Below are 26,825 nucleotides of genomic sequence, written 5' to 3'. Positions count from 1 at the left end.
AGAAGTGGGTATACGAAAGCAACCATAACTCACAACAATGAGCAAGCACACCTCAAAAAAAGATGGGAGAAAACCATAGAGCGGAAAGCATTCAAAGGGCATTCACAAGGTTTGCATCAATGCTCTCCCCCTTCTTCTTTGAGAACAATGTACTGACAGTTACTAAACACTACACGCCCCACGCTTGTGAGAAAAAGAAACTTTACCGGCGAGCCACGTGCTCCAGGCCTTCCAGGAGCACCAGGTAATCCTTTATCGCCCTGAGAGGGAGGAGAACAAAGAAGAAGAATCACAGTGCTGATCATCAAAAATGACACAGACTCGCTCAGAGCAGTAAAACCTCAAAAACATGTGCCCCCCAGCCCCACCCCCGCAATGTCGAAATCTTACTGTCACAACTTCTTTTTAAAAAGTAATAGGATCCAATATTTTCAATAAGATGCCTACATGCATTGGAGCCAAAATGTTACTTATAAAAAACACACTCCCTAATGGGCTTTAATGTTGTGCATTACTCTTCATGCCTGATTTTCCAAATTCATTACTACCACTACCAGTAACAGGCCTGCAGCCGTCAAAATTATCGGACCCAAAATGCTCTCCCAAACTGGAAAAGGCATCTATAATTACAATGCTGTGTACTGAACAATGTACAAAATTCCCAAGACTACCATTGTTGTGCTTCATTCAAATCCTTGACACTATACTGGGTCAACTGTTTTTTTTTAATTGGCAGGTGCAATGATGTGTCTGGGGAAATGACCAGAATAATTTACTAATCTCAGCTGAAGCTTTCTGATTGCACCACTTTTATAACCATTCTACCTCTTTAATTATCACCATACACTGCATAATGGTCATCAGCCTGCCACTTAACTAAACAAGATCGTCAGGATCTACCAGCGCCTCACACATAACAATTACCAAATAACTATTGCACAGGTATGGAGAAGGTATCTTATCTCACCCTCCCTATTTACCCCTTATCCATTCCATGTGCATTCCTGATTCATATGCTTGTTTCTTGTCTCAGTATAGATTCTGGATTGTTCAGGTATCTGTTTCACCAAAGTTAATATATTATGTCGTTGTCTCATTGTACACTGACTGAATATATATCTAGTCGCTTGGTAGTACAGAACTTGAATATTGCTGAGAAGAGAGACATGTTGCTGAAGTTTTTCAACTTGCACTCATCAGGACAAAGGCAAGAATGCCAAATTTCAAACAACTTATACTACAGGAAAAAATGTTGATGATTGGTTGGCAAGTCAACTCTGGTTGGCCGAGGCATTGCCATGGAGAAAGCAATGGGGAGCTGTAGGCTCCCCAAGCTCCCAGGTAATTCAAAAAAGGTGCAAAGCTTGGTTTTCAGAGAATGGGTCCCTGCTTATGAACATATGTCACTTCTAGCAAGCGTAAATGAACCACATTACAAGCTTAAATTGGTAGTAAGTGTAGCTACTAGTGCACTCAGGATTGGTTAACAAGTTCTGCCCAATTGCAGAATCACATCTAGCAGCAGACGATCAGAGTCAACTTGACAACCACTCAGCATCCTTTTCTCATGTGGTATAAATTGTCGTAATCTTTTGAAATTTGGTATTCTTGGATTAGTTCTGATGAGTGCAAGACGAAAAGCTTCAACAACATGTCTTTCTTTTCAGCAATATTTCGATATAGCTGGAAATCCCTTAAGGGCCCAGAGCTGTCAAAGCATCATCCAAGGGAGAACATTTGAAATCTGACCACGTCTGAAACTCGCCATTCTGTACACTATATTCCCACTTTCCATTGCATTGACTGCATTTACAATAAATGGCTGTCTGGTATCTAGCAATGGAATTTACCTATTCTTGAGTTAACAAAAAGTTGACAGTTTTTCAGTTAAAAACCATCCAATCATATAACAGCTGTCAGAGTATTTGTGGTAGTTATTCATTCTGTAACCTCAATACTATACCATTACACCCCTCTAGATCCATCTCCTCAGTAGAAGTCTATACCCTCACATTCAAGGTGTCCTGCTCAAATTTTGAGGTAGCTGTGCATCTGGCCACCTTCAGATCACGCCACATTTAGGAATAACACCAAACTGCAACAGCCCCTTGCATGCAAAACATTTACTTTTCTCTCCAGTAGCTCCAGCTCAACTTTAGCTTTACAGCAGTGTCGCTCACTAACATTTTACCAAAGGCCAGACTGTTTTTCCCACAGGCCACTCTCTGGAGTGCTGCATGGAATTATATCAGATTTTCAGCTCAGAAATAGTCCAACAGGTCCGTGCTGGTGTCCAGATACTCTACCCGAGCCTCCTCCCACCCGACCCTATCAGCATTTCCACCTATTCCTTTCTCCCTCACATGCTTATCCAGCTTCCCCTTAAATCCATCTATGTTGTGAGAAACAGTGTCTGCCGTTTATCGTAGCCGGGAGGAATGCTGGCAATTTTCCACAGGGAAAGGAAAAGAAAGAAGCAGCTTTATTTAAATGATGCATTAATACGACCGTTTTGTATTCTGTACGTCAGGATCTTCCTGTTTCAAACAGCAATTGCTTGATTTCCCTTCATTGGTCAGGAAGGAGAAGAGGAAATGACACAGAATCGCAGCTCAGGCAATAGTCCCGACAGGCGGGTCGTGAATTGGGGAGCTCCGACATGTGAAGCAGCAACTCTGCTCAGGACCCCCTGATGAAGGAAAGGTGGGTTACACGTGAATTTAGTTCTTTCTAAGAAAATTATAGTTTCCATGGAAAGGGGGCAGAACAAGTTCTGTAACCAGCGTACATCACTGTCACATCACGTGTCAGGGAGGGCCCGTGATAGCATGAATGGTTTTTTTTTAATCAAGTTCTAAGTCAAAATTACTTCAATAAATGCTTCCTCACTTCACACTGTAGAGGAATGGCGTCTTCATCTGGCTGCGAAGTTCCCAGATGAAACGTGGTTAGACAAAGTCTTACCCGTTGGGAAAGTCCTTGGCAAAATCCTGCCCGTAACTGGCAATCTCATTCATAGAGGCCACTAGAATGGGCCAGAGTGGGAAATGGGCATTGAGGAATGTCATTTAGAGACTAACAGCAATGCTGACCACAGGGAGCTTAAACCCTGTATCCAACCTTTGCTGTATCTGACTTCTAAATTGCCTGATGGAGGCATTGGTGGAAAAAGAAAAGGCTTCTACTGCGTAGTAGACATCATCAGGAGGATAATATTTACTTCCAAGCCTTAATATAGCAAAGATTGCCAAAATTCTCCAGACCACAAATTGGCCCAGCTTGTTTCTAGGAGGAGGGTCTAAATTTACACCATTCACTCTCCCCAGCCGCGCCCCAACCTCAATTTTTTTTTTCCACAAACCTTTTCACCTCTGTCCCCTTTTGGAAATCCGGTTGGTTTAACAAACTCAAGTTGACCAGTGGCAGGTGGTGGGCCTGGAGGACCGGGCAGGCCCACGTCTCCCTGAGGTGTAGCAATCAGGAAGGAAGCTTAAAAGTTTTTTTTTGAATCAAACAAAACAACATTACCTGGGACCGTGGTAGCCCTGGTTGGAAATGAGGCACTGAATTGCGGGGCAACATTGTCACATTGGGGTTACGATGGGTCATATCTCAAGTTTGTCAACCCTTAACTTGGCCTCGGTTTACTCCACAAGGACGACTCTTCCAACAGTGAGATTTTCTTTCTTCAACAGGATCAGAGTCCCTCTCCAGTCAACACACTTACAGTTTCCTGGTCTGTTGTGGCCTGAACCACAGAAATCAATTGCAAAAGCCAAGTTGATCCTCTGTGTCAGGAGACTACAGTCTTGGCTCTAGAACTCAACTCCACAGCCATCTGATTGAATTATAAGCACTCATAGCACCTTATGGTATTGGGTCAGTTGGTTCACTGATTGACTCATTAACTAGTGACTAACAATAAAGATATAAGGCCAGTTTCTCAAGAATGAGAGAACGTGTGACTGGATCTCCTACATTAGGAGAGGAATAGTGCCCGACAAGCCCCATTTCTTCCAGGACCACCATCAGTTCAGTTCACAGCTCGCTCCCAAGTGTTACCTTCTCTCCAACGATTGAGAAGTTTAGCCCAGGCCCTGAGCCCTGTGGGATAGTTGCTGGGCAGCCGGGAGGGCCCGGAAGGCCTACATCACCCTGAGGTCAGGGAGGGTGGAGGGAGGAGGTGGGTGGGGGGAGGGAAAAGGTTAGTTATGGTTAGTGTCAGAAACAGTTTCAGCATTTAACAGACCAAAGTAACAATTTGCAAAGTTAACTACATTCACCTTCCCACCACTAGAGGAAAAGATTTGTTTTTTGGTTAAATTAAACAGGAGTAAGCCAGAGGGTTCAGAAGGAGAAGGGCCAAGTAAAAAAAAAACCCCAAAGGTAGTCTAACAGAGTGCCGACTGTCATGCCCTTACAGAGTAGTACGAAGCACAGTTTGCCCAGCAATTCCTGACACATGGAATTCACTGCCTCCACGGGATCTTCAGGAGGGTGTAGTGTTGACAGGGTTCACTCGGTTCCCGACAGCAACAGTCGGGGGGGAAAAGGTGCCTTTGATTGGCCTCAACCGTACTTCATCGTGGTCAGTACTGGAATGTTACCGACAGTGACTGGATGCAAGTCATTCTCATGGGCAGGAAATGCTGTGTGGCATGAGGATAGAGAGAAGATACCCAAGTGGAGGAAAAAAAAAGTGAGAAAGGTAGACAAAAATAATAAGAAACCCTCAGTGAAAAAAAGCGGTGGAAAGGTTATGCATGTTTCTACCCCTTACATATTTAACAAATGTTTCCATAAATAACATTTGAAAAATTTGAGATTAATAGTCAGGTTAATTGTGCTGGTACAGGGATTGGCCTTGTCCTCTGCTCAGTTTCTAGCCAAACTGTGGCAAGCTGAAGGACATGAGTGACGATAGGAATGAAGCTGCCATCAAACAGACAACAATTTTCATTGGGAGAAATGGAGAAAAGTCAACGACCATAGTGTAAGATGCCACAAAGTTCAAAAGTGGGGGAGACGTTGGAAATGATTTATGTTTTGGTAGCCAGGTAACGCCAAGGCTCAGATTGAAAAGCCTGTTGACTGCAGGGGAAAAGGAAAAACAAGGTGAAAGGTAAGGAGATGGATGGATAAGACGACCCTGGAAAGGGATGAGTTAAAAGAATAGGAAACGGCGCAACAAGTCTTGATTTGAACATAGTGAGAATGCGAGTAGGAGGGAGATTGTGTGGCGGGGTGCGGGGGGCGGGGGGGGGGGTTGCGGATTGAAAATAGCTTTTGTTCCAATTAAACCAAAAAAGGAGAAGGGGAATTGAAAGTGGTCACAGGTGTGGAAACCTGGGTCCTGTCACAAGAGGCCAACCCCTGCAATTGAGAGTAGTTACACACAGCTGCGGAGGCCACAGCGGAAGAAATGGCGAGCTGAACATGCAGAGGCAGAGAAGGTGAGCTGGAGGGTGGGAAATGTATGATTCAGCACATGGCAAATATCACGTCGAAAATAGCAACACATTGGGCCACGGAGCATGTGATGTCAACAGAAGCACAATACATCCTAAAGCAATCTGTCCAAAGGGAGCTTGGCAGCTATTGGTTGCAGATGCTGGGTTCAATAACCACCAGCATGATGCCACAGAAATTCTGTTTTTCCCCAATGTTCTTCCTTCCTCTCCCCCTCTTCTGAAGCACCAGTTTCTTGGGGCCTTGAGGCCTTGGACTTCAGCCAGCATCTCACCTACATGTGCAGGGCAGTTACTTACAGGCAACTACTCACACACGGGATGCTCCCCACACTGAAACCTAGCCCGGTCCTTATCTTACATCTACACCTGCACATTCTCCTGTGAACATCATTGGAGATTCTTCTCCCTCCTGGTTTAATTGTAGCTCCTCCACTGGCAGCCCAGCTGTGGCCAGCTGTCTCAGGGGGCTTTATGTTTGATATCCTTTTACCCACTAGGCCACTGAAATTTTTTTTAAACCCTCCTTTCCAATCGCTCTGATCTTCCTGGCCTCCACTATCAACCTGGCTCCTACCAATACAGAAATGCAGGATAATTTTCATCCCTTCTTTTGCTTGGTGCTTCTCAGGAGTGTAGGAACTCAAGAGTCTGGGAAAAAATTGAAACTATATCGCCCGCTACCAGCCTTAAAATGTCCTAAATTAAGAGAGACGGGGAGTCGTGTTCGAAAATGATGTTAATTTAAGTCCACTGAGGAATTTCCATGCAGATTTAGGCTCTGGGACACTCTGCTGTCAACACTGCATTCACACTGACAATGTGGTGAGGCAGTGGGGACACTTTGGGACACCTCACCACCTTTCATGCTGCCCTTCACCTTTTACCTTTGCTGCCTTTCATCCTGCCCACTCTGACAGATGCACTAAATGCCAAGAGCTGCCAAGCCTTGTTCACAACATGAGAATCGCATTATTAAAAACGGCGATTTCAATCACAGCGAGACACGGCGGCGACATGATTACGCAGTCAGCGCAGCTCGACGGGTCTCACACACTGTCTGTTTAAAAAGCAAATGAGAATGAAGTGAGTGAAGCATCAGTTAAGGTGGTCAGCGACCCTGCTGCTGTTGCTGGCTGCTTATTAAAACTTCATCCGAACAGCGCAGGCAACAAGGATGCAGCCGTTCTTTTCCAACAAATGATGTCTGCATTTTCAGTATTTTTTTTTTTCCTTTTTATTGAGTTGAGAGACACAGTTGGTCTTTGTTCCTTAACGTTTTGATTTGACCTCTGCCTGCTCACCGAGTCTTCTTGGTTGAACCCATCCCCCTACCCTGTTCCCTAACATTTTGCTGCAGCTAAGTACTGATTTGCAATTTTAGCTTTTACACCAAATTTTAACCACGGTGGATGAATAAATCACAACCGATATTTCTGTTTTAAAAACGATTGAATGCCTGACTTAAAAATGCTCCGGTTAAGCTCTATAATGGTACCTTCAATTTTCGCAGCCATACACAAGGTGAAATTAAACTGTGTCTGTTTTATGAAGAGATGTTTTAAACCAGGCTGCAGGTCAAGGCAGCAGTAACATTTAGATCATACTGGCGACACTGCCGAGCTAATTCGCTGCTAGCTTTGCAGTGCCACTGACTGGAGATTTGTAGTACTGCAAGTGAATTAACATGTATAGTATAAGAAATTGGATTAGAGTTCGCCCTGTTAATGAGGAATGAGTCCAAATCTAGCCCATGTGGTCACAATAATTGAATGGATGGTGACTGAAATGACTTTCAAAGTGTTAAGTTCAAAGTTTCCAAAAGCGAAGGGGAAAACAATGCATTGTACGTTCTAATAAAAGGCCACAATCCTCGGGGATTGATTGGGGCAATGCCCTTTCCACCTTCATTGCCTGGATTTTTAACACAGCCCATTGGATGCTGTGGATGCCTCCTCTGTCTGAGGGTCCTTTGTAAAGTCGGTTTGCATAATTCAAAGCAGCTTCAAGGGTCCACGTTACAAAACTGATCCTAACGTGGTACTAACTGAACACTTTGAGTAAGCTTACTCAGAGAGCCCACGGGACGGCTGACGTGGAAAACTGGGAAAAGTCCCGCCGATCCAGGAAAGGGGTCCCTCTTCTGACGGTGGTGTCAAAGCACACTTTGGATCATAACTAGGGCTCTTGGCCGTACCTGGCTTGGGAGTGCTCGATTCCGATGGCGGGTCACTGCCATGGGAAAGCATCCCATTTCCTAACACTGGCATCTCGATCATCTTTGTAAGCACTATACTCACCAGATCTCGATTGAAAGTGGGTTTTTCTTCCATTAATTACCTTCAAATAATCCCTGGTCTAATAAAACTAAGGGATAAGTACGGGGGGCGGAACTTAATGACGGCGGTGGGAGGCCCGACATCCACCACCAAAACTTGCAGCCCCCTCCCCCAACCCTGTCGACCCAAACTCTGGGAGCCCGAAGGAATTCAGTCCCTAATTGGCAGCAGGAACCATGCCCCTGGGGCACCCGCCTCCATAGGGGACATTTCATCGCAGGACTTCCTCCAGTAGGGTGAAAATCCCATCCCCAAGAGCTGCTGGTTTTAATCAGTGGCTGGCAGCTCTGCATCCTGGTAGCTGCTGCCGCTCAATCACTGGGCCTTCACCAGGGATCACTGTTGGATCCCTGGAGAAAGGTAAGTAATGGCGCCAACGGGAAGGGGGGGGTCATGGGGAGTGGATCACCGGCGAGGGGGTCGGGGTGGAAGGAGGTCAGAGGAAAGGGCAACAGCGGGCTTTCAGTGTACACCCCTCCCTTCCTGATGCTGGATCCCTCAATCAGACGCTAAATGCCTTTGGGCGAGGGTCCCTCCCCACTAGGTCACAAGCAAACACAGCGGGGTTTGCTTGTCAGTCTCCCTGCAGGATGAGTCGCCTGCCTGCTACTGGCTGAATAGCAGTGGTAAGGCATGAGGTCTTAACCGGGCAATTATCTTCGAATGGCTGTTAGGTGAGAAGGCCATCCACAAGCCTTCCCGTTCTGGACTCAACCGCAGGGTGGAGACAGGTGCTCTGCCCAATGCCCTCCCACCTGATCAAATGGCCGCGCCCCCCCACCCCCAGCGCCTCAGAACTCACTTCTCTGGGGGGGGCATTAAATTCCAGCCCAGGAACTGGGTCATTGCTTACACTACCAAGCGTTAGAATGTTGGATCACCCCGTCAATTCCTATCATGACATCATGGGTTCATGCTGGAAAATTCCCATGTCACGATCTCAGTCACGTCTTCAGAAAGAAATACAGGTCAGGGGTCAGGCACTTAGACTTAGATCGTTTTATCTAACTCAGTCAATCGCTGGAAGATGCAGTCTAATGGCTGTACGTTTAGACTCATTGTTGTAGAGAAAGGAACTGAAACAGGGGCCAGAGTTTTACATCCCGCAGGCAGGTGTGTGCCTGGCCTGAACGGGCGTGAAATCGCGGGAGGTGATGTCAGGCGAGCGTCCCGACGTCATCGCGCGATATTTCGCACGGCGGGCGGGTGAAGTCGGAAGAGCGCCCGCCGACAATTAAGAGGGCAACTCAGCCCCATTAATGGCCCAATTGTCAGCAACTTCTCATGGTCCGTCCAACCTTATGGTTGGCAGACGGGCCAATCGGCCAGACAACCTTCACATGTTTGACGAAACCTCATCCAAGGGTGGGATGAAATCTCTGTTAGGATTTAAAATAAAAACAAATATCTGGGGACAGTTTTTTTTTAAATGGGGTCTGCTTTCAGGTGCTTGATTGTGCTGCATGGACATTCTTTGCAGCTTCCTTTTATTATTTGGAGGTCTGCAGCTCCCCGAGGCATCTGTCTGCCTTCAGGGAGCTCACTGGAAGCGCTCGCCAGCGCCCACCCTCTTCCCAACCCCCCCCAGCAGCAGTGCTGAGCCTTTCTCAGCGGGCGTTTCACGCTGGCCGGCCATTAATTGGCTTGTGGGCCCCGACGAGTGCAAAATTCGGGCCCGGGAGCAGATGTGAAATGGAACAGTGGCAGAGACGAGGGATTAAAGTGGAGAAATCCTTCAACGTGGTGCTTAACTCAATTTGAAAATGCAAATGAAAAACTGGCTTGGATAAGCAGAGGGACAAAGTACAAATCAAAGGAGTTTTATGTATAAGGCACTAGTCAGACCTCTCAGTACCGTGCATGGCTGTGGTTTACCTCTTCACAGAAATTTTGCTATCCTTGAAAGGGTGTTTAGGGGAGTGAAAATAAATCTGGGTATTAGGAATTTAACTTTTGAGGAAATATGGCAGCTGAGTTTGATGTCTTTGGGATAGACTCTGAGGTCCCAGTTACAAAATTCTGAAGAAAAGTGACAAAAATGAATTTAGGCAAATGGATCGCGATGGTGAATAATTTGAATACCGCTGCTCTCAAGTTAAAAATCAAGATCATCAAAGTGAGAAGGTGATTCAGAAGGAACCTTTTCATCCAGTCATGTAGTGTAAATATCCTGCAATAGACACTGCAGTGGCTGGTGTCAATGGCTTCAAGAGGCAATTGACTGTGTTTCTGGATCGAGACGGGATTCGGATGAAAAGGTGGGTCCATGGGGTTGATCTCCTGAAAAGGTGGGGCTTCTTGGGCCTAAGCACGTCCTCCTTTCCCCAGATGTTCGGATGCATTTAAAGAGCTTCGCCTGTGCAAATGGTGTATGACAAGAGCTGGAACCCTCAGCAGGAAAATGCATACTGAAAATGCAGATTTTTTTTTAACATTATAAATGTATTTTCTTTAATATAAGCATAATATAAGGTCCTAAAGCTAACAAGAAAATTACAAATAGTTTGGCAACAGCTTTCACTCCTGACACACACTTACCTTTCCTCCTTTCTGTCCTTGGAATCCCAATCCCATGTTGCCCTGCAACACAATTTTGTTTTTTGAATTTAGAAGAATTGTCGTTTTTTTTTAAAAAACCATCGCCTTCACCAAGTGTAAAGTTGGCCTTTGTGTCATCGTCTGTCTGCTCAGTCTTTGTTGTTCAGTTAGTCAGCACATCGATATCCCACTCTCAATGCCCTACTGTCAAGGACTGCAATTTTAACAGATGTTCACTGAAAAGTGTAGATCAAGACTGCTGTTCAGCCCATGATGGTTGTGTCGGCTGTCTGTGAAACAGCTACAGTTTCACTTCCCCTGCGCTTTTCCCCATCACCCTGCAAAAAGCTTACCCCCGGCACTTGTCTATAATTCCTTTTTAAGAAGTTATTATTGAATGTGCTTCTACGATCCTTTCAGGCAGTGCATTCCCGATCAGAGCGACTCACTGCGCAAAAAAAGTCTCTCCTCATCTGCCCTTTGGTTCTCCTGCCAATCTGGTTACCGCCAGTGGAGGCACTGTCTCCCCCTCTGTCAAAACATGATGCTGTAGCTGAGACCTAACCAGTGATTTATAAAGGTTTAGCACAACTTTGCTTTTGTACTTTATGCCTCTATTTATAAAGCCAAGGATCCCATATGCTTATTTTTTAACAACCATTTCAACTTGTTCTGCCAGGTTCGAAGATTTGTGTACGTAAACCTCCAGGCTTCTCTGTTCCTGCGCCCCCTCCTTAAGATTGTACCGTTTGATTTATATTATCTACTTGTCCCTCCTCCCAAAAGGAACCATCTCACAGATCTCCGCACTAAATTGCATCTGCCATCAGAGTGGCCATAAAACAGCTTTATTTTTTTTTCTAAAGCAGTCAAATGAAGTGTTTAAAGTGGCCCCGGTTGGCTCACTGCACCGTTTTTGCGGTTTCAATGTTAGTAAAGGCCAGCAGCACACCAGAATGTTATATAGGTAAGAGCCTCTTACAGAGACCACACTGCATACAGAACATGCAGAGTGTGGCAGTGCTGCCTCATACCATTCTAAACCAGCTACCAGGGTCAGGGCCAGTAACTGCAGAATAATAGTAACGTTAAATATGTCTTACATCCAAGTAAATTTATCGAAGTGATAATGTGAAGTAGCAGCTGGCTAATTTTATTATGTGCTTGAAGGGAGGGATGGATATGCCTGTCAAAGTTTAGCAGCATTGGCAGTATCATAATGTAAAATAGCTGCTTCAGGCCAGCGCTGGGTTTCACTTAATAGACTGTGTCATCAAACTCTCGCTGGAACGTAGGGATAAGCCAGCATCCAGATTAGAGTGGCCACTGCTGGAGGTCACTAATATCAGACACAGCTGTGGTCTGCGAGGGGGACGTGAAGACATGCAAATATCCATAGCGGTTCGAGATGGGAAAAGGACCAACTGCAAGTAAGTGAGAGGTAACAAAGGGGGTGAGGGGTGGGTGGGCAGAGGGGGGAAAAGATATGAGAACCAACCTCTGTTTTTTTGTGTCCCGGTCAGTTTGAGGCTGCTGCAGGCAGAGAAAGCAATAGGCAGAGGCTCTTGACAGTGCTTCACTGCGCTAAGTGTACTAAGTCACATAATACCGATCATATAGTGGCCAGACTGGCTAAAAAAAAAACACAACAGACTCTGGCATAAAACCAGATGAATGCTCACCTCGATCCAGATACACTGGGGCCCGAGCTTTAGCTCAGAAATCCCACTTGGCCTTGTTAAGGGTCAGGCCCCTTCCTCAGGCCTGACAAGGTCGACTACTCAAGAGCGAGGGCGGGGGTGGGAACCAGGAACGGGAAGCCCCTACGTCAGGATTTCCCACTTTGGAAGCTCAACAGAGACCTGGCATAACACTCCAGGGCAATATGGCAGGGCAGCCTGCAGAAGGGCGCAAGTAGGTTCCATCAGGCAGTACTGCTAGGTGTCGGAGGCCAGCAGTGGGTTTAAGGATGGTGCTGTGTGGGTTATCTTGCCTGTTAACCCTAAACTTGTCTGGAATGAACACTAATGAACAACATGAGCCATCACTTACTTTTAATCCTTGGCGGCCTGGGGGACCAGATTGACCCTGAAGAATGAGATCAAAAGATTAATCGTTTTCTTAGGAAAACAAGAGACAGAAAAGGACCGGCCACTGACAACACCAGTCGACAAAACCCTGAATGTTTAATTTTAATAGCAGGATTTTTGAATAAAGGCTATGGCTGGGATTTCCTGGCCCTGCCAGCGGTGGCCATTGGTCACAGGCAATATGGGAAACTTTGGAGAAGCCAACTGGCTTTTAGCCGCTCTCCAAAATTTCCCGCCCCGTCCGTGATGATGCCTACCCCTGGCAAGGTCGGAGAATCCCGCCCTATTATGGCTTCGGCCTAGATCCATATGTTGCAACCACCACCAGCAACTTGCCCAAGTGGTCACTACTCATGCACCATGCTCAGCTGTGAGAACATCATGATCCATACAGTATTCATACACACGTGCTTATCATAGGGACTGCTGTGTAGTGATCTGAAGTAAGAGCGCTGGATGACTTCCTCTTCAAGAAGTGTTAAGGTCAGTTAAAACCTCCTTTTGTTGCTGACTTGGCTGGTGTCAGCTTACTTTTCACAGAGCAGGGAGTGAGTCCTGGACATATTTAGTCGGCCTGCTTCCGAAACAGAGCTAGGACACAGGTCATTCTGTATGTCTGGTGTTCTTCACAAGCCCAACGACACAAAGGTTCACATTCGTGCTCCTAACTGCACAGAGACTCAGGGCTGGTCCTGGGATCTTCCTGGTCTGTTGCTGGTTCTCCTCCAATGATTTCCTGGCAAATACCTTTACCACTTAGAGGAAGCACCACCAACTTGCTAAATTATTGCCCAATTCGGGCAACTTGTAGCACTTCTCACATACAAATGGACTGTCAAATGTTCATTAGGCCTGGCTGGCGATGCCTGAAGATTTAACATCTAGACCTGCACCAATGACAGCTTAATCATTCAACCTAGTCTAGTCTCTGAGGGCAGCAAATATCGCAATCGATTTTGGTATCTGTGTCCTCCATACTGTGCAGATAATAGTTTTAATCACAAAAGCAGAGGAATTGTCAGCCCTAAATAACTCTCATCGCAGTGATCATCCAGATGGGTTAAATAAAACACAGGGCAGTTCTCTTGAGAATACATACTGGAAAGCCTGGTGGTCCTCTGGTACCCACGGGGCCTGAGAGACCTGGAAAACCCTTTGGACCCTGCAAGAAAGAAAGAGACAATTGAGCCATTTCATCCATGTACTAGATTAAACCTGAACTCATAGCCACAGCCAATGGTCAGGCCTTGGCAGGCTTCTGACCAGTCACTGAATACTTAAACAATAATGGTATTTCACTTAGACATTGGTTGTTGAAGGGTTGGACCTACGCACCTTGCAGTATCCAAGGTATGGTGAAGAATGACCCCAATCAAAATAAAGTCCCTCTTTTCCTCAAATAACTCACAACTTTGCTGCCTGGGGACAAACTGGCAAGTGTTTAAAATTGGATGGAAAATGGTGTGGGCCTGGCATCCAGTGCACTGACATTCCTTCTGTGCCCTTTCCTCACTTGGAGATTTTGTGAGAGACAAGACAACTTGTACCAAATGAGCTAATGTGTGTCAGTAAATTTCCCACTCATCAATTCCATTTCATTGTTGCAATAGTAAATGGAGCAACTTTACCCGAGTACCATATTAACCAAATTGTTAAAAAAAAATAGCACACAGAAGGATTCAGAGCCCATGGTTGTTTCCGTTCTCACGTGGGGAAGCACAGAAATTCTTGGGAATATTTGACAAAAACCGCAAGCAACAGCTAATCCGGAAATTGCAATTTATAATTTGCACCCCCAGGTTTTGAGGATCTGTATTTAAGGGTGTCCTTGTAGGCCAGGTTTTATGGTAATTATGGAGCTGAATTTTATGGGCCATCGTGGGTGGGGAAGCAGGTTGGTGGAACTGTAAATGAGTGCGCTGCGTATTGGCGGCATGCCCGCCTGCCCCTGGCACAATTATACAGCAGCAGGGGACCAATCAGGCGAGCCACCCATCCATGGCACAACTGAGGCCCTTAAGTGGGCATTTAATGCTGACTTAATGGCCTCATTCTGCCGCTACTCCGATTTAATGGGTGGCAGGAGAAGCCTGCGCCCAACATACAGTCTGACAGGTTTGACCCTCGGGGCTGCTGCTCTGTAAAAAAAGGGGGGGTACCTCATTCCCAGGCCCCCCGGGCCAATCAAAGGCCCCCCCCCCACCACACCAGATTTTTGCTTGTCCACGTCCACCAGCTCCACTTGCCCTGACTGACATGCCTCCACCTCCCCCCTCCCCAACCCCCTCACAGGGGCTTTCCAACCTGGCCCTCAGTGAGATGCCGGACTTACCTGGGCTCTGGGTCTTCCTGGTTGCTCTTCCCCCTGGGCTCCCTGCAATACTGGCAGTGTCCAACGCTCCTGGTGGCACTGCGGGTAGCGCAGAGCTGCTGGCCTCCAATTGGCCGGCAACTCTACAAGGCGGGGCTTTCTCCTGAAGACGCAAGTCGAGCTTCATGCTAATTAAAGAGCCATTGCCCAAAATATTAAAGGATGGGGAACCAGCCAAGTCGGAGGTGGGCTTATCCCCGACACTTACACTGGGGTGCAGGGAGCCCGCCCTCAGTGTTTAATCCAGCCCATGAGAAAAAAAGAAACCTGTGCCCAGGCTGATGGGATGAAAATCTCCCCGTTCTTCTTGTTTGAAGTAGTCTTTATGCGAAAGAAGCTTGGGGAGACATAACTCAGTTCTTGGCGTGTGTAAACCCAGAGCACTATTGATATGACTCTTAAGTGGCATAAAATTCGGCAAATTCAAGAAGAGGTGGAAAGATTTGCAACAATACAGTGGGGTTTTTAGGGGAGAGGAAAAAGGGAGGGCTTGGGTATACATTTTGGGGCTAAGTAAGGGAGCGTCACTCTGTGCTAGCTGTGCTGTACCTGATGTGATCTGGGAGTGTTTCATGCTAGTGCTTATTGATCTTAACATTCTGGCTTTGCACAATAGTGTAAAATGGACAAAATCAATTCAGCCGCCCATTAGATATGGTTCCTGTTCTTCACTTCAGTAGAAATAAGTTTTGCAACAGGCATCTCAATTGACATCTCTGTTTAACACCCCCACAGTCAAAACTTTACTCACTGTTAGACACACAAAATGGAAACAAGATGAGCCTGCAATGCAGTTTAAATGAGATGCCTTTTTTAACAATCCCACCTCCCCAGAGAACATTTCCTACTGAGAAACTCACAGGAACTCCGTCCAAACCTGGTAGGCCCGGCTCACCCTGTTGGAAAGAGGGAAGAAAAATCAAATGAAAATACAATTTTTCAATAATTGATATGGAAGGCATAAAAGTAAAACAGGAGACGTTTAAAGCACCAAAGGGGAAGTTAACATTCACATCACTTTTGCTGAGGTAAAGGAGGAAATAAATGGCTCTGTTGTGCTCCGGCCATCATACCCTGGGCCTCAGTGCCGTGCCATGGCCGGCATTGCGGTTTCCCTGTCTGTGCTGTTTGGATGGAGAAGAGTAAGATTATCCAGAAGGGAGGTCATGTAACTATGGTGGGGGCAGCTCTGTCCCTTCCCACCAGCCCTGCATCACCACCAGACAAGAGTTGCCAGAAATGAAAAGCAGACAGTAGTGGAGATACTCAGCAGGTCTGGCAGCATCTTTCGAGAGGGAGACGGAGTTAACGGCAGGGCTGGATTTTCATTGTCGAGGTGAGTAGCAGGAGTTGCAAAAAATTCCCGGGGCTCGGCCCACTTGCACTAAGGGGCAAAGTGCCAGGTATTACAACACAGCCGATAGTAAAGGCTGGGCTGCTCCAATCCCAGAGGGAAACTTGGAACAACTGTCATAACCCACTTTTGTAATTTGTCTGTTTCGAGATGCAGGCTTTGAATATGGTAGTAATAAGACCACCACCAGTCTCGAGAGGTTTTTAAAGAACTAAATTAAACATTCATTAATACAAGTAAAATTGTAAGCACATACATATATCTGCAAAATTACTACTATAATAACTACAAAATTCCCCTAATTAATCTGACTCTCAGTTACATTGCCTCAGGCATCAGTAAATCTCATTTACTGTTTAAAAATACCCCTGGCAAAGCACATGTGACCGATTGATTCAAAATGAGGTTCCTTACAGACACAATTGCAGGCGTACAGGCTGGTTAGATCGGAAATCTCTCTGCCTTACACACACACAAACTCCCTTCTGTTTATACCTAGCTTTTCCTTTGTATTACTAGGTTTTTAATTTAACCTCTTCTAACAACAACATTTTCATCCCACTAATGTTATTAGGAATATAAACACATTGCTTGGCATCTCCCACTGGGTGCCAGATTTTACTCCCACTCGTGAACGCTTTATTCAACAAATGCAGAGATGCACTTAACCTTTTTGACTGCTTTACTGTTTACCTAATTAACAGCTCCAAACTATTATACACCAAAGCACCCAGACTCGCTGTCTTTAATCCAAGTAAGACATACACACATAGACACAGACACCACTAAACTCTATTTAAAAAAATAATTTCCAATGACATTATAGACATTAGTCTCTTCAGGACACAGGAAAGATGGATTTTCATTGCGGGGATGGGGGGGGGGTGGGGTGAGGATGTGGGCCACAGTCCAGCCAGCTGACCCTGGAAAGCGTTCTGGGGCAGCCCAAGGCGGGCTGTTTAAAAGGCTGTGGGACTTCATCCCAGGTACGATCAAAAAAGTAGGGCCCTCTAGCCCTCGCACTCCCCCAACACACTCTCCATGCTCCATCCATGATATCTTATGCCCCCCCCCACCTCCCCCCCCAACCTATGGCCACTCATGCCCATGCCAGGTGGAGGAAATGGCGGAGGATGATCCTTTGAATGTGGAGGCTGGTGGGGTGGAAGGTGAGGACGAGGGGACCCTGAACCCTTTTGTGCTTCTGGGAGGCAGGGGAAGGGGTGAGGGTAGAAGTGTGGGAAATAGGGCAGACATGGTTGATCACGGAAGGGGGGATGCTTGATTGAGGAAGAAGGAAGAAATATCAGGAGCACCATCATGGATTGCATCAGAACCATTTCCTGTTTGTCTCACAAGTGCTGCCAGACCTACTGAGCGTTTCCATCATTTTAAGCTTTTATTTCAGACTTTCAGCATCTGCGTTACTTTATTTTTGTAAGAGTTAACTAAACCCACATTGACAGCCAACCCGTGTTTGTGGCACTCCAAATATGAAGGGAATGTTGTAGCAGTAAGGTCGATGGAAGGTAGATGTGATAGCCTGATTAACGTTAGGCTGGAAGGTCGCTCAGAAGGATCCCAGTAGCAGAATGTTACATGTTGACATGGCATTACATGAAAGTGCCAGCCTTCATCAGAAAAGCCTGACTGGCTGCACCTGCCAAGTCGCTGCCAACCATTTTTACAGGGAACGCCACACCTACCGGGCTACGGCTGTGGAGTAGTGTTGTCACAGGGTCCAGGTCAGCAGGAAAGCCAGATACAGAGCTGTGCCATCTGCTGTGTGGATATCCATTGTCAACGTGTACCACAGGGCGGGCACAACCCGTGGTAAGAACTGTCAGCTTTGGGCCTCAGGCCCTGCACCTACTTCCAGGTATTCTGCAATATGAGCCCGTGGGATGATGCTTTGAAGCAGGGCAGAGGGAAACGCTTCTGTAACATCTCTTGCTACACCCATTCCAATTCAGCAAACATCCAACAAAGGGTCAGCTGCTACTGGCCTGAAGCCTGACAGAGTCTCCTATCCATTTATTTTTGCCTGTTAATTTTTAATGTCCTGGTCCCTTCAGCCCTGGTACCAGTTGCTAATGGATTGCGAAACACTTTGAGATTGAGTAGTTCAATAGTTGTTAACTTTATCAGTGGAGCAAATCACTGCTAGGGAAGCACATCGCCAAACAGCCTTTTTCACTAGGCCCTCCTGCCTGCCTCTGGTCTTACTGAACAATGGGATGGAATTATGCCCTGGGCAGTAATGGTAAGTGATGGGATAGCATTAACTGGACATTACACATTCCTTCTGATAGTCAGTTCCATTGACACTAATGAAGCTGAATATCGGCCGGGCCTTATAAAGAGCAATACATAATATATAATACATTATCCCCTCCCCACGGCACCTTCCTATTCAATCGCAGTAGGTGCAACACCTGTCCCTTTACCTCCTCCCTCCTCACCGTCCAAGCCCCCAAACACTCCTTTTAGATTAAGCAAGACTGGGGTGATCGCTTTACGGAACCTTCGGTCTGTCCACAAGCATGACCCAGTCCGTCCTGTCGCTCCTCAGCTCCCACCTATCCCTGACCTTCTATCTTGCTTCACCTGCTCCACCCCCTCTTAAACAGTATAATATCCATCACACTTAAGCTCTGAAGAAGAGGCAGACAGACTCGAAACGTTAACTCTGTTTCTCTCTCCACAGATGCTGTCAGACCTGCTGAGTTTTTCCAGCATTTTCTGTTTTTATTTCAGATTTTCAGCATCTGCAGTATTTTGCTTTCACATAAAGAGCAGTCAAAGTGGCCTTACCCAATTTGTGCTGCCACTGTCTCTGAGGTCACTGGGCACCAACCTAGTTATCACTGTCAGGAACGATGCTGGCAAAAATATCCTGGCCAGCCACACAGAAACAGGGGTACTCGTTCCCCACAGGGCAGCCAGTTTACAGAAAGGTCAGCTGCCTTTTACAAAGTGCAGCACAGTCAGCTGCTCTCCCGAGGGGCTGAATTATACATGGCACAGGAGTTCCCAGCCCACCTGGCTAAAGCGACATAGGGAAGACTGTGAGGGGACCGCCGGCTGCCCCACAGCTCTTTAACGGCCAATCGCCATCCTGGACCAGGAAGTACCACCTCAGAGAGCTGCCGGCCAATCAGAGGCCGGCAGCCCTCCAGCACTTCAGGACAGAGGCGTGCAGCATTGGATCAGGGTTTGGGTAAGTATTTGGAGGTCTTGCCAGATGCCAAGCTGGCAGGCCCTGGCGAGGAGAGGAGGGGCGAGTGATGGCGGGGAGCTGGAATTTGAGAGGACATGAGGAGAGGGCAACCTGGGGAGGAGGGGTAACACCTTGAGGGGGGTGGGGGGGACTCTGTGTCCTCCAATAAGCCCAGGGGACCCACACAGGGAAACCTGCGGCAATGGCTGCTTGGCGTGGGCCTCTCCCTTTGCCAGTTAAATCCCAATTGGCCCACTGGCAGGTGGGTTCCCCCAGTGCCACCCCCATTGTTGCTATAATTGCAATGGGGGCAGGAGTGGAGAGTTAGGCAGGTGGAGGGGAGGTGAAGATATCAGGGATTCAGGCCGCCTGCTAAATTTATTGAGACCCCCACCTTCAAATCCATTGGCGGGGGGTAGCATACAATCCAGCCCAAGATGTGGGCTGCAACATCAACACTCATAGGCCTGGATTCTATGGACCCCCACGGAGGTGTGTTTGGTTGGGGTGGGGGAGGTGGGGGGGCACATAAAATATGACAGGTGGCTAGCCAATCGCCTTCCTGCCCACCCCCACCTATTCCCCATTATACAGTAGGGAGGCGGATGCTGAGATTAGCAGCCTACCCACCATTTTCAAATCAATACTCAACGGGGAATAGAGCTTGTTAACAATCCAACTGACCAGAATATTCCATTGCCCAGACCAGGATACAGCTGGCATAGGTTGGGAGTGGGCAGGTCATGTTTTTTAAGCAAACTGCTTAAAAGGTGGGAAGGAAGAGGGAGTAGATCCTTTTCGGGGGTGGGGTGGGGGGTGCCCTGTGCACATGAGAGGCACACCCCCAAGATGTTAACCCCGCTTTGCGCCTCCCCCACTCTTGGCCTCCAAAACTTGCCTCCCCACCCCCCCTCGCACCCCTCCCTAGGCTCTCCAATTCCTCCCCGTCCAATACCCCTCACTTTACCTCACTCCGGGATCCATGGCTCTTCTCCCTGGGGCCCACTCCTAAGCTCTGGTGCTGCTGGGCCTGCTAGAGCTGCCGGCCAATCGGACTGACTAGCGGCTCTCGAGGGCGGGACTTCCTCCCACTGATGGACAGAAGTCCCACTCTCACATCGTCCAAGCCTCCGGCAACACTTCATTACTGAGGGGCTGCCTTGTTGAGCATCAGTTGGACCGGCACCAACTTTCCTTCTCGGAGGGGGGGCATGAGCAATACACCCAGCCCCCCTAAAATTCAGCCCACGGTGCAAATTGGGAAAAAGTGACATATTCCCTGCTTCCTTTTAACTAACCTCCCCCCTCCCAAGGTGTTACCCTAACTCCCTTTAGCTCTGAAGAAGAGTCATACGGACTCGAAACGTTAACTCTTGTCTGTCTCTCCACAGATGCTGTCAGACCTGCTGAGTTTTTCCCAGCATTTTCCGTTTTTGTTTCAGATTTCCAGCATCCGCGGTGTTTTGCTTTTCCCTGCTTCCGTTGGGGCGCCGCCCTCTCACGTGTCAATCATTAAGATAAAATGCCTACTTAACTGGGAGCCCCGAGAGTATGGAGGATCTGGAGTAACACTGATCGGCCGACAGCCAATGATATACAAATTGGTGGCTTGAGGTTGGGGGTTGGGGTTGAAGAATGAGCTGCTGAGCCCCATCGTGTAAGGAAGCTGGATCCTAATGACAGATGTGAGCTTTGGTATTGGAAGTGGCTTACACTGCTGTTTGTGAGGTCTTGCTATCCACAAATTGGCTGCTGTTTTTCCCCACATTACACCAACGGCTACACTTCAAAGTGCCCCATTGGCTGGAAAGTACTTTGGGATGTCCCAAGGTTCTAATGGGTGTCATATATAATAGCAAGTCTTCCTTCTGTGACAATAAGGTGCAAAGCCTTAACACAATTGTACAACATTCCTCTGTACGCCAATGGAGTGTCAACCTATATAAATGCAAAGATGAACATCTTCCGGGCAGGTTAAGCAACTGCAATTTCTGGGATAAGGACTGTAACTCTTCGTTCAGCCCCTTCTCTTAGTTCAACTCCCTGGCTGGAATTTTTCAGCCCCTCACACCAGTGGCATCTTCAGATCCCGTCGATGGGGAATGGAGATTACAAAGGCGCCGACACAGGGGAAGCCACCACCGTGGGGCTGGAAAATTCCAGCCTCTGACCCTATCATTCCTCTCAAAGACATTGGATCAAATCTTCAGTGTGAACTTCTTACCCTCAATCCACCATCGCCTCCAGAGATATAGGCTGGCTCTCCTTTAGCCCCTTTTTGGCCATTTTCACCCTGGCAGCGGGAGATAGAAATAAGAAGTTAGTACAGGGACCGAGATCGTGCCGGATTTCAGATTTTCCTGGATTTTGGATAGCCCGCCTTTAGGTTGGAGGGGCGCACACATGTTTTCTGTTGCCACATAGTACGGGGCTGAGACCCAACGTGGAATTCAAAAAGCAGAATTGCCAGGGGCTTACTCTTGCTAAGTAGGAGCTCATCCCTGCTCCTCCGATTCCCTTCACTGCGATGGAGTGAAAATAAATACAGGGGGTTCTCAGTTTTGGTTGGAAGGGATGAATGGGACCAGCTCCAATCACAGGGCGTGTAACACAGCCCCATAGCTCTGACTCTAACTGCGAGTTCCCCCCCGCCCCCTAAGGATAGAACCCCTGACCCTATCCTGACAGCGGAACAGGCAGCTTTGTGTCCAGAGAATAGGGAGGGTCGGGAAGGGGCAGGAGTGGGAGGGGCCGATCTTAAAGCGCTGCAATGGACTCAGGTCCTGCGCGCGCAAAACTCCCACTGATCCCATCCTCTTCGTTCCCGAGCCTATTCCATTCTGAGAGTCGTGCCCAGGATCCTCGTGAGGAAAGTTTGGTTCTTGGACAATTCCGGTTTTCAGACAGCTGAATTTTGGATGATGGACCTGTATAATCTATTCGTGGGTCTTTAGCAGCGCTGAGAGAGTTCTGCTGAATTGCTGCAGTGTTCAGTGAAGGTCTCTCAAAGAGGGAGTTAGCCTCACGCTCCAACAGGAATAAGTAGATGATATAATCACGTGCTATTTTATAAAAAAAGACATTTTTAGTTTGTGTTCACTTTTCTAAGATATGAAAAGGAAATGAAAAATGGTCCAGGCACCCAGTTCTTGATCACTACGCAGTGACCCATTACTGAAAGGTAGTCTTTGAGTGAGAACAGGTTTGCGTTCAGTTGTGATATCCTCCAAGATAGACAGCCAAACAAATTGATTATTTTTAACAGTCTGTGGGGAAGCAACCTCAACAACAGCTCATTAGTATCTTAACTACCCTTTGCCTCAGTTATTATTTGTCAGTCGGGGCTCAGCTGGAAGCACCCTGGCCTCACAAGGTTCTGGGTTCAAGTCCCACTCCCAGGTTTGAGCACTGGCTGACCTTAAGCATAGCGCTGAGGGAGCACTGACCTGTTGGACAAGACATTAAACTGAGGCTCCGTTTCGGGTGGATATAAAAGATCCCATGCCACTACCTGGTGACCTGGCCAATATTTATCCCTCAGCCAACAGCGCAGAAAGCAGGTTCTCTGGTTGTGATCACGTTGCTGTTTGTGGGAGCCTGCTGTGTGGGAATTGGCTGCCACATTACAACAGTGACCACATGCAAGTTTCTCTCTCTTTAAGTGAATAAAAATTCGACTTTTAAAGCGCAGCTATTTTTTTTCCAATTTTTTTTCCCTTGGAAAATCAGTCAATGAATCCCGAATCGTGCCAGTTACTTACTGGGAATCCTGGGGATCCTGGATAGCCAACAGTGCCAGGGAAGCCCGAGTCTCCTATGGTACCATTGCACCCATCCAGACCAGCGCGGCCTCTTGGACCTTGTTGACCTGGGTGACCCTTTGAAAAAAGAAGTTTGTTGAGAATTAAATACTTATATTACCAAAAAGAAATCAAACCTTCAATTGTTCTTTTTATTTTTACGCTCATTGAGGTTGAGGGATGGGTCACTTCCCTATTCTGGGCGTGATCGGCGTCAAGAGCTGGCAAGGCTGGCACAGCAGAGCCAGCTGCAGTGTGAGGATATTTTCTTATACCATTGCGATGCCATGTTAGTGCGTGCCTGGTACACAGCTCTTGGATTGCCAGCGGCAATTTTCAGTGCCTGTTGCTGCGAATCCAGTGAACTATTTAATAGAAAACTGTTAGATAACGTCGGAGATTGTCTCAGTGAGGTGAATGGAAAGATAATTAAAAAGCCCACACAAGGAAAAAAAGTTAAGAAGGCTCTTTAGACAGCACCTTCCAAACCCACAACCACCATCATCTAAGTGTAGCAGATGCATAGGAGCACCACCTCCTGGAAGGTCCCCTCCAAGACAATCACCATCCTGACTTGGAAATATTTATTTTACTCGTTCATGGGGTGTGGGCGTCACTGGCTAGGCCAGCACTTATTGCCCATCCCTAATTGCCCTTGTTCAGAGGGTATTTTAAGAGTCGACCACATTGCTGTGTGTCTGCAGTCACATGTAGGCCAGACCAGATGAGGATGGCAGATTTCCTTCCCTAAAGGACATTAGTGAACCAGATGGGTTTTTACAACAATCAGCAATGGTTTCATGGTCATCATCAGGCGTTTAATTCTAGATTTTATCACCGTTGCTTCACTGTCGCTGGGTGAAAATTCTGGAACTCCCTCTCTAACAGCACAGTGGGTGTACCTACACCACATGGACTGCAGTGGTTTAAGAAGGCAGCTCACCACCACCTTCTCAAGGGCAATTAGGGGTGGGCAATAAATGCTGGCCTAGCCAGCGACGCCCACATCCCGTGAATGAATATTAAAAAATTAGAGGGAAGTGGAAGCAATAAAACTGCTAATGCAGGAGGTGTCAAACGTGCTATTTGTACATTTTGATGTATTTCCATTGGCTCAGTGAGATGATGTTTTCTCACAGCACATGGTGATTGGGAGGAGGAGTGGGAGAGGGAGTGGGAGTGGGGGAGGGGGTGGGGGAGGGGGAGGGGGAGTGGGAGTGGGAGGGGATGGTGGTGGGGGTGGGGAGTGGGTGGGGGTGTAGTGGTAATGTTACCAGACTAGCAATCCAGTTGCCCAAGCTAATGCTTTTGGGGCAAGGGTTCAAACCCCATCATGGCAGCTGGTGAAATTTACAATTCAAGTCATAAATCAGGAATCTAAAGCTAGTCTCAGTAATGGTGATCTGATGAAACTATCAGTGATTGTCATGAAACCCATCTGCTTCATTAATGCTCTTCACAGAAGGAAATCTACCATCTCTATCTGGTCAGGCTTACATGTGACTTCAGGCCCACATCAATGTGATTGACTCAACTTCCCTCTGAAATGGCCTAGCAAAAGCCACTCAATACGAGAGCAATTAAGGACGGGCAACAAATGCCAGTCCTCATGCCATGAAAGAAGAACTAAAAATATCATCTCAGTTTTCTGTTGCACCAATTCATTCAACCAAATACTTCCCTTTCAATGAATGGAGTCTCTGTTGTTCCCCACCCCTGGCTGCCAGCAGCCTGTTATTTGGGGCCAGGAGTTTGCTTAGCTTTTAGCTTGCAGTTCTGACGTAAGGTTACTACGCCTGAAACATTCTGTCTTTTTTTTTTCATTTTACAGCTGCTCCCTGGCCTGCTGTGTCATTGCAGCTTTGTTGTTTAAGCAGCAAGATTATTTTTTTTGGCTGTTGTACTACAGTCTGACTTCCAGCAGAGGGTGGTATTGCCCTATGTGTAAATATTCAGTGCTGGGCAGGGTGCAGGCTGAAGGAGTGACTGGGAGAAATTCTTTCCACTGGCAGGAGAGCTGGTAACCAGTGGGAACAGAATTAAGATAACTGGCAAAAAGAAAAGCCGGGGAAAATGAGGAGGATTTTCTTTCTACTCAGCAAGTTCTTATGATTTGGAATGCACTGTCAGAAAGGGAGATGGAAGCAGATTCAATTATAACTTTCAAACGGAAACTGGATCACTATTTCAAAAGGAAACACTTGTTAGGATAGGAGGAAAGAACAGGGGAGTGCGACTAATCAGACCAATCTTTCAGAGAGCTAGGAGAGGCCATGATGGGCTGAATGGCCTCCTTCTATGTTGTATGACTCTTGGAGCTAATCGCTGTGTAGCCATTGATGCTCCATGAAAAGTGAGGAAGGTGGAGGCAGTAAACTGAGGTAGGGGTAGGTACAGGGTCAGGTATGAAATCAGTATTTGTGATAGAGAGCAGTGTTTGTTTTAACGATTTTTTGTCCCATGTCGTGTTGCATCAGATAGAGGAAGAGTTTTCAACCCATTGATAGGGCTGTGGGGCAGGAGCCAGGCAGTGGACATGGTTACACAGCTCTTTCAAAGAGCTGGCATGGCCACAATGGGCTGAATGGCCTTTTTTTTGCTGTCAGCTTCTATGATGCTTAATGAATGGTTCGTTCAGTGGGCGATTCCCACAAACCAGAGTGCGGATAACTCGCAGATTGTGCTTACTGGGATCCCGTTCAGCCCGACGAATCCTGGGACACCGATCGGACCCTGTAACAACAGACAACAATCAGCAACATCACAACAGGAGCTACAGCAGCAACACTGCTCGATCCATTACAACAGGCAGAACAAGTAAGGTAAACATACCATAGTCGGCTGAACAAGTGGTTGGAAGGGGATCCCCGCTACAACAGGGACGGTTGTGAGAGGGAGTTATAATAGATCCCCACATAACAGGGCCGATGTGAGTGGAGGTCAAACAGACCATAACGTGAAAGTCCCCAGTACGATAGGACTGATGGCGAGAGGAGTATTATTCTCACATGTTAACGCAGCCCACTTCTTCAGACATGGAAGTGCTGTCTCAGTGGGGCCCTGATAGAGGTGCTCAATACATGGCCGGACAGGAAAAATAAACCCAGGGCAACATTTACAGTTAAGCTTAGACAAAAGAGCTGAGGGCAAAGGGTGTGGCGAAGAGCAAATGCAGGACAGACATCAGACTATATACAGGAAACCCCTCACAATACACAGCAAGCCCGTCAGCATCTCTTTCACATCGACTAAACTGACCAGTTCATCAGTTCTAAAGCATACGCACCCTTTCTCCTTGCAGATACTGAATGACCTGCTGTGTATCTGCTACATTTATTGTTTCTCTTTTTTATTCTACAGAATTCCGGAAGAAAGTGCCTAATACCTGGGATGGGATGAGACCAGGATACTGGAGTTGCAATAAGTGTCGAACGGTTATGATGGGCAAGCGTTGGAGTTTAGGCTTTTGAAGGGAAATGAGCGGATCTTTGGCTCCTTTCAATCTTCTCCATGTCTAGGTAGCATTTTTGATTATTCAAGGGTTGCTGAACAACAGTTCTCACTGTGGGTTCACCCTGGGCAGGGCAAGGAGGAGGCCTCAGGCCTAACCCAACCGGAACGGCGTTCAGTGCCCACGCTGTTCAT

General features: G+C 47.1%; 1 protein-coding gene across 4 annotated transcripts in view; it reads right to left on the bottom strand.

Annotated features, from left to right (window-relative positions):
• The window catches only part of col4a6 (collagen, type IV, alpha 6), a 414,921-nt gene that overhangs the window by 134,938 nt on the left and 253,158 nt on the right, over positions 1-26,825 (bottom strand). For 3 of the 4 annotated variants that reach the window (XM_078547579.1, XM_078547578.1, XM_078547582.1), the window contains 9 exons: positions 25,869-25,913; positions 23,142-23,258; positions 21,605-21,673; positions 15,667-15,702; positions 13,535-13,597; positions 12,398-12,433; positions 10,346-10,387; positions 3,362-3,463; positions 207-260 (listed from right to left, as the gene is read on the bottom strand). In XM_078547579.1, coding sequence (XP_078403705.1) covers positions 207-260; positions 3,362-3,463; positions 10,346-10,387; positions 12,398-12,433; positions 13,535-13,597; positions 15,667-15,702; positions 21,605-21,673; positions 23,142-23,258; positions 25,869-25,913 — 564 coding nt within the window. Of the gene's footprint in view, positions 1-206; positions 261-3,361; positions 3,464-4,062; positions 4,156-10,345; positions 10,388-12,397; positions 12,434-13,534; positions 13,598-15,666; positions 15,703-21,604; positions 21,674-23,141; positions 23,259-25,868; positions 25,914-26,825 lie in introns of all 4 variants that reach the window. The other variant, XM_078547580.1, reaches the window with a different exon arrangement.

The sequence above is a fragment of the Cetorhinus maximus genome, chromosome 8, assembly GCF_964194155.1.
Source record: "Cetorhinus maximus chromosome 8, sCetMax3.hap1.1, whole genome shotgun sequence".
Taxonomy (NCBI): domain Eukaryota; kingdom Metazoa; phylum Chordata; class Chondrichthyes; order Lamniformes; family Cetorhinidae; genus Cetorhinus; species Cetorhinus maximus.
This window is presented reverse-complemented; position numbering and strand designations above follow the sequence as displayed.